Genomic DNA, 8305 nt, shown 5'->3' on the forward strand with positions numbered 1-8305 from the left:
CTAGCCCTCTGTGGCTATGTCTTTGTCCCCAGGTCTCACCATATTTTGGACCAACGAGCCCTTCCTCTTCTCTCTCTCATCTCCAGGTCAATGGGTGTCTATGGAACATGGTTGGACTCAGCCCATATCTTCATTGTTGCCTTTCCCCAACTTCCACTCACCAGTAGATCAACATGGTCTCCAGCAAGCTTATACATGGCTGCTTGTGTGATCTCTTTGAGTTTCAGTCTTGGAGGGGTGGTTGTCCTGAAGGACAACTTGATTGCTTGCCTTGATGGCCTAATTTCGTTTTCAGTGATGTCATTATTAGTATAGAGGAATCCAACTGATTTTTGGATGTTGATCTTCTACCCTGCCACTTTGCTGAATCTTCCAATGAGTTCTAGTAATTTTTTTGCTGAGTCTGGGGTTTTCTATGTATAGGATATCATCTGCAAATAGAGTTTTACTTCCTCTTTGCCAAAATGAATTTAATTTCCCTATCTTGTCTTATAGCTCTGGCTAAGACTTCCAACACAATATTGAATAGGAGTGGTGATAAAGGGCATCCTTGTCTGGTTCCTATTCCCAAAGGGAAAGTTTTCAGTTTCTCTCCATTGAAAGTGATATTGGCTATTGGTTTTTAATATATGCTCTTAACTATGTTGAGGAATTTCTCTTCATTTCTTACTTTGTTGTGTGTTTTTATCAGGAATGGCTGTTGGATTTTGTAAAATGCCTTTTCTGCATCAATCAATACGGTCATGTGGTTCTTTTCCTTTTTTAATTTATATTTATTTATATGGTAGATTACATAATTGTTTTTCTAATTTTGAACCATTCTTATATCCCTGATATGAATCCCACGTGGTCATGATTTTTTTGATGTGTTATTGAATTCTGTTGTCTAGGATTTTGTTGAGAATTTTTGCATCTACGTTCAGGAGGGATATTGGTCTATAATTTTCTTTCTTAGTGATATCCTTCCCTGGTTTTGGTATGAGGGTTATGCTTGCTTCATAAAATGTATTAGGAAGTTTTCCTTCCTTTTCTATATTCTGGAATAATTTGAATAGAATTGGTGACAGCTCTTCCCTGAATGTTTGGTAAAACTCACCAGTGAAGCCATCTGGACCTAGACCTTTTTGATTGGGAGTTCTTTGATGACCATCATAGAGTTTTTGGTTGGGAGTTTTTGGATGACCACCATGGAGTTTTTAATGGCTAATTTTTCAGAAGTTGATCATCAAGCTTTTTTTCTGTGGCACCTTTGGATAAACTCAAACCTCCAACCTATCTATCCAGCTGAATAGATCAATTCCTTGTACTACCTAAGGATTCTGTCTTAATTATAGACTAAGGTTAAGTCCCACCTCATTCACACTCCCAGAAAAGATAGGTAACAAGAAGGGAATGGGATTTAGAACTTTACAAACTCAAATTCTTAACTTGACAGCTTTTTTTATTTCTGCTTTCACAAGACTATGAAGTCATCTTTTTGAGAGGTTTGACAGTAAGGAGAAGAGCAGATGAGATAGGGAAACAGAATTCTTAGCTGAATTATTTTGAAATTTTCATAATCTGTCTCCCATTTAGAGCTTACACTTAAATCTCACAACAGCTTAAACCTCACAATAGCTTCCAACTCAAAGATAAACATGCTGTGATCCAGAGAACTAAGTAACTTGCTCAAGGGCCCTCATTTAGCAAGGAGTGATAAAGGACTTTGAGCCTAGGTGTAGCTGATGCAAAAGGCAAAAGCTATGTACTCTGTCTAATCCATAATGCCTGACTACAAAGGAGAGAAAGGGAAAGGGGCATTTGAGAACAAAGAAAAACAAGCAGGGAAATTTAGTCAGTGAATTAATAATGGAAAGGCAAAGAGTCAAGCACCACCTAAGCACTATCTTATTTTTTTCCCAAAGGGTTTTCCTTGAGTTTGGGGATTTAGTTTATGTCAGAAATTAACTTTTTATGTGTGGATGCTGGATGTTGAATCCAAGAGGAATGATTTCAACAGTTAGTTATTTATTGCATGATTTTTATTTCAAAACATAATTCCAAGATGTAATTCTTTACCATCTAAAAAAAGTTCATAAAAAATATAAGTTTACACTCTAATGAGGAAAACATTATTGATCACATGATCTAGTAGTAATTAGATTTGATATGTAAGAAAAATAATCTTCTGAAGGATGTAATAAATCTAATTTATAGTAAGCAGTCTTGTTGTTGTTAAGAGCCACAGAATGGATTCCAACTCATAGTGACCTTGTATAAGGTTTCCAAAGAGCAGCTGGTGAGCTTGAACCACCGACCCTGTGGTTCAAACCAACCTTGCAGTCCAGAGCATTAACCTGCAGCACCACACCAGGACTCCAGAAAGCAGTAGCATCTGGGTTAACTGGACGTGGACTACTGGAAAAGTGAGGGTAGGTTTGAAGGGTGTCATAAAGAGGGGAGAAGGAGCCAATCTAATCTTCAAGGTGCTAATAAAGTGCTGGTTGTTGTTGTTGTTAAATGCCATAGAGTCTGATTTGTTGTTTGCCGTGGAGTCGGTTCCGACTCATAGTGACCCCTCACAGGGTTTCCGAGGCTGCAATCTTTACGGGAGCAGAAAGCCTCATCTTTCTCTCACGGAACAGCTGGCAGTATCGAACTTCCGACCTTGAGGTTAGCAGCCCGATTCGTAACCAGGTGGAGTTTAATTTGGGCATGACAAAGAAAAGGCAGAGAAGAATTGCGATGTTTGTCTAGGACGTGGAACACTGACTTTTCCACTTTGGGAGGTATTTGGAGGGTTACATAAGGTAGAATAAAGATAGTGTTAAGTGCCGTTGAGTTGGTTCAGACTCATAGCAACCCTGTATAGTATTTCAGAGGAGCAGCTTGTGGGTTTGAACCTACAACCTTTTGGTTCCCAGTCCAGTGCTTATCCTACAGCACCACACAAGTACTCCAAAGATAGAAGCATACCAATATAAATAATCATGCATTTATAAGAATTAGTATGAGGGCTAATTATATATTAGGGGTGAAATGAACTAGGTCCTCTACAACGTAAGTGTAAGTGTTTTGCCTTGGCCAGAAGTTATGATCAGTTCAGAGAATTAGAGAGGAAGACATGTGATTTTAAAGTATACGAGATGATGAGGAGGAAAGTTGAGGCCGCCGGATTGTTGGCTTTTGTAGGAAGTTAAATTATCTTTTAGGCCGGGAGCGGTTGAATGGATACTAATTTTAAGAGTGAGCAAAATCTGGAAGTGTGGCAGGAGGAACTGGGAACCCATTCAACAGGGGATGCAAGCGTGGAAGAACTGATAGGCGCGGAGTGGCCTGGGGTACCAGGAGCATGGGCTGTAAGCGGAGGCCTGGTGTCACCTCTAGGAGCAGGTGGCAGCACGGTCCGGACACACACACACACACACACACACACACACACACACACACACGAAGGAAAGCGCGGGGCGGAGCGCACGAGGGCGCGGCATGGGCAGCGCCGCGGGCACACACACACACACACACACACGAAGGAAAGCGCACTAGGGCGCGGAGTGGGCAGCGCCGCGGGCACACACACATACACACACGAAGGAAAGCGCGGGGCGGAGCGCATGAGGACGCGGAGTGGGCAGCGCCGAGGACCGCCGGGAGCAGGAGGCGGGCTTAGCAAACGGGCCTCCGCGCTGCACTGGCACGCACGCGCAGACGGACAGCGGGGCCCGGAGGCACAGAGGAGGGGGAGCGGACTATATTTCCGCTCTGGCGGACAAATAATCTCGGCCAAAGGGGAGGCAAGGCCATCCGGCCCCTTTAACCGTGTGTGTAGGGGGGGCTAGAGAAGAAAGGAGGGTCGGGAGGGGGAAATCCTGCTCCTTTAATTCCCTCGCCTCTCCCGCCCCTCTTCCTCCTCGCCAACGTCGCCGCGCGCGGGGCCTGGGACACACGGCACGAGCCGCCCCCGCCCCTCCCCCTTACGCCCACGCGGAGCCGGCCCCGCGCGCGCGCCCCGTGCACCCCCGCGCCTGCGCTCTGCCCAGGACCTGCCCGAGTGTGTGTGTGGGGGGCGCCGCCAGCTTTTGGGGGGGGTGGGGAAAATAGGGGATTAAAAAAAAAAAAAAAAAAAAAAAAAAAAACAGCGCGCGGAGCCGGGCCAGGTGAGAGGCGCGTGCACTCAGGGTCGTGGGGCTGGTGGGGGGAGTGTGCCACAGAACTCTGAGCGTGGGGGGGGCGTGCACGATGCGTGCAGGCGGCAGCTGGGGGGGCGAACGTGAAAGGCGCGTGTAAAGGGGGGGGCGGAGGAACGAGGTGGCGGGTAAAGGGGGCGGGGTGGGAAGAGCCAGCAACCCGGGCTGCCTAGAAGCAGGGAGCCCCAGGTCTCTACCCCCCCTCCTTTCAGCCCTCCCCCGTGGGCGCGCGCGCTAGCTTGCCCCATCCCTGCCGGCAGCCTGGCGGGGGAGGGGGGTGTGGACACGGCTGCCCCGCCCCCGGGAACCACGCCTCCCTCCTCTCCGAGGGACAGCGCCACCCTGGGGGACAGGGGAAACTGAGGAAGAGCCCTGAAGACTGGGAGATCGGATGCTTGGGGACTGGGCAAGAATGGGGACTAGTGGCCTGAAGCGTTGGCTTTGGAGAGCCAGAGACCGTTGTCTCTGACCCGTTTCCTTCCCAACCAGGGTTGCCCACCCCCACCACAATGGCCTCTGGGGTGGAAGTCCTGCGCTTCCAGTTGCCTGGCCACGAGGCTGCTACGCTGCGGAACATGAACCAGCTCCGCGCTGAGGAGCGGTTCTGCGATGTGACCATTGTGGCCGACAGCCTCAAGTTCCGTGGTCACAAGGTCATCTTGGCCGCCTGCTCGCCGTTCCTACGGGACCAGTTCCTGCTGAACCCCAGCTCTGAGCTGCAGGTCTCACTGATGCACAGTGCGCGCATTGTGGCGGACCTGCTCCTCTCCTGCTACACGGGCGCACTGGAATTCGCAGTCAGGGACATCGTCAACTATCTGACCGCTGCCTCGTACCTGCAGATGGAACATGTGGTGGAGAAATGCCGGAATGCCCTCAGCCAGTTCATCGAGCCCAAGATTGGCCTAAAAGAAGACGGGGTCAGTGAGGCCAGCCTTGTGAGCGGGGTCAGCGCCACCAAGTCCCTCCTCCCTCCTGCCAGGACCCCAAAACCGGCCCCAAAGCCCCCTCCCCCGCCCCCTCTACCCCCTCCGCTCCTACGGCCTGTGAAACTGGAGTTTCCTCTGGATGAGGATCTGGAGCTGAAGGCTGAGGAGGAAGATGAGGATGAGGATGAGGATGTGTCTGATATCTGCATTGTCAAGGTGGAGTCAGCCCTGGAGGTGGCGCACCGGCTCAAACCCCCTGGAGGCCTGGCAGGAGGGTTAGGCATTGGGAGCTCTGTGGGCAGCCACCTTGGAGAACTGGCCCAGAGTAGCGTGCCCCCCAGCACTGTGGCTCCTCCACAGGGTGTGGTGAAGGCTTGCTACAGCCTATCTGAGGACGCAGAAGGGGAGGGCCTGCTCTTAATCCCTGGGGGCCGGGCCAGTGTGGGGGCCACCTCAGGTCTAGTAGAGGCAGCAGCGGTGGCCATGGCTGCCAGGGGGGCGGGGGGCAGCCTGGGTGCAGGGGGTAGCCGGGGGCCCCTGCCCGGGGGCTTCTCAGGTGGGAACCCCCTGAAGAACATCAAGTGTACTAAGTGCCCAGAAGTGTTCCAGGGCGTGGAGAAGCTGGTCTTCCACATGCGGGCACAGCATTTTATCTTTATGTGTCCACGCTGCGGTAAGCAGTTCAACCACAGCAGCAACCTCAACCGCCACATGAACGTGCACCGTGGGGTCAAGTCACATTCATGTGGCATCTGCGGCAAGTGCTTCACACAAAAGTCCACACTGCACGACCACCTCAACCTGCACTCTGGAGCCCGGCCTTACCGCTGCTCCTACTGCGACGTGCGCTTTGCCCACAAGCCTGCCATCAGGCGACACCTCAAGGAGCAGCATGGCAAAACCACAGCTGAGAATGTGCTGGAAGCCAGTGTGGCGGAAATCAATGTCCTCATCCGCTAGCCTCATCCACTAACAGGACGGATGCAAAGGCAGGAGGCTGGGGTCCCTAGGCTGGGTGGAAAGGAGCCTCCTATGATCTAGGAGAATAGTGGGTGGGGGGTCTAGGGAAGAAAGGTACACTGGGTTATATGAGCAGACACACATTCTGAGGGGAGGGTTGAGAATTCCTTGGTAAGAAGACCCTGCTCTTCAGAACTGAAGAAAGAACAGAGATGGAAAGAGCTCTTTGAGAAGGCCAAGAGAATATGGGGTCACATAGAAAGATTTTCTTCTCTTAGAGGAGCATGGATAAGTGTAAGGAGGGGAAGGGTCCTATAGAGTGAATAGGAAAAAGACTGGGAAATGTTTTATTCTGGGCTAATGTTGCCCAGGAGAAGGTTCTGACATTTCTTGAGGTAGGGATTGGGTGGGCGGGGCTTGGGAGGGAGTCTGGCAAGGGACAATTTACACGTTCCTGTTTAGAATAGATTCTTGGGAGAGGGCTTGATAGAGGGATAAGATTATTGAATCCCCGAAAAGGAATGGGAGAAAGCTCTTGCATGCTGGGGAAAGGGGACAGCAGGTACAAGTTTTAGAACAAAGTAAAAGTATCAGGTAAGAACATGGAGGTGAGCATCCTGAGTAGATATATTGGGAAGTGGGGTTTGGGGGGAGGGCACTTAGGAGAAACGACACAAGAAAGGCTGTTGAGGAAGGAAAGGAGTAGAGACTTATACAGTATTTTTTAAGAAAACAAAACGTATTTTTTAGGATTTTTTCTGGAGTTTTGGGTTTTAGTTTTTCTGCTTTTATTTTCCACAAAATAAAAAATTTAAAAGAAAAAAATTCGTTTTTTCTTAATACTCTGGCAATTACGTGTATTATGGCCCTTTTTCCCCCCAAAGGATAAGCACTTAACCATAAGGTTCATGGTTCAAACTCACCAGCCGCTCCACAGAAACCCTATACAGGATGGCTGTGACAGCACTTAACAATTCTATGAGTATCTCATCGTAGACAGCCTCTCCCTCTGATACTGTCTGTTCAGTCCTCAAAGGCCATAATTCATGCAGGTCCCATGGCTGAAGGAGCCCAGCCTTTTTAGGGCAGAGGGGCTCCTCTGGCCAGGGACTCATTCCAAGTGTGCAGCAATTGACAATGGTGATGATAAAACATGAAACTCCTCCAATTTGAGGAGATCGATAGAATAAAGATGGGGCAGACTACAGGTGGCTTATTCATTCACTGAACTTGCAAACATAATTCTGTCTGGGGGAAAGGTTCCATGTTCAGGGGTAAAACTAAAAACGACTATTTAGTAGCTTAGGGTGTAGGAAATACTACAAATCCCAGAAAGCTCTGGAATCGTTTTAAACCCAAAAGTACTACAGTTCCCAGAAGGCATTGGACACCCACCTACCTGCCAATGTCAAATGCTGCATGTGAAGCATACTTATTTCCAAACTGGCCAGAATGCAGTATCCAAAGGGATGGAACCCTAAATACTACTACCAAAATTGTGTGTTTTGTGATAATATTCATGTTTCCATTGACTGTTGGTCTACGAATGAACCATGGAATGCCTGACTTGGCTTGTGAAACGTTTAGTAAAAAAGCTTACTTACTTCAGTGTCACCAGATAATGACTCTGGGGCCGCTGGGGGCTTACCTGGAGCCCTAGTGCGTGTGATGTCACAGCAAGCCCTTCTAAACCTACGAATCACTTAGACCCAGATTTCCAAAAGCCAGTGCTGCTCCAGGCGGCATGAAGCAGCATGTCAGACCCGGCCAGGAGTAAAGAAAGGGGTTCTCCGTGCGACCTCATAGCCCCCTTGTTACTCGTTAGAGAAGTGAGGCCACGTCTTCTATCTGGTGACCCAGAAACTAAAAAGATAGCAAAGCAACCTAAGACAGGAGAAGCTCACGAAGGCCACAAGGAAATACAGCCGCCCTGTCAATAGCCGGGGGAGCTCAGATGCCCCTCTAGTTACCTAAAACCAGGTGCGGATGAAGAAGCCACACCTAGACCCGGGCGTACCTCGCCCTCGGTTCCCCGCAAAGCAAATGTGAGGAATGGCACGAATTCTCGACTGCGGTCCCCAGCTTCGACCAGCCACCGCCATTTCTAGGGCCGCTCCCAGGGGAAAATGGCCAGAAAGCGCGTAGCGGCTCCTTTAAGGCTCTTCCATGCCTTTCCTCCCCCCGCCCACGTGATCCGGGGCGGCCGCGCGCCGGCTCGGCCCCCCGCGCGAGCGGCTATGGCGGCGGCGG

The 8305-nt window shown here is 49.7% G+C and overlaps 1 protein-coding gene across 1 annotated transcript; it reads left to right on the top strand.

The window, feature by feature from the left end:
- The first annotated feature begins 4675 nt into the window (after positions 1–4675).
- ZBTB12 (zinc finger and BTB domain containing 12) lies at positions 4676–6055 on the top strand. Its single transcript, XM_006875575.1, has one exon. The coding sequence runs from the start codon at positions 4676–4678 to the stop codon at positions 6053–6055; it is 1380 nt and encodes a 459-aa protein (XP_006875637.1).
- Positions 6056–8305: the final 2250 nt, after the last annotated feature.

The sequence above is a fragment of the Chrysochloris asiatica genome, unplaced genomic scaffold (genome assembly GCF_000296735.1).
Source record: "Chrysochloris asiatica unplaced genomic scaffold, ChrAsi1.0 scaffold00333, whole genome shotgun sequence".
Taxonomy (NCBI): Eukaryota; Metazoa; Chordata; class Mammalia; order Afrosoricida; family Chrysochloridae; genus Chrysochloris; species Chrysochloris asiatica.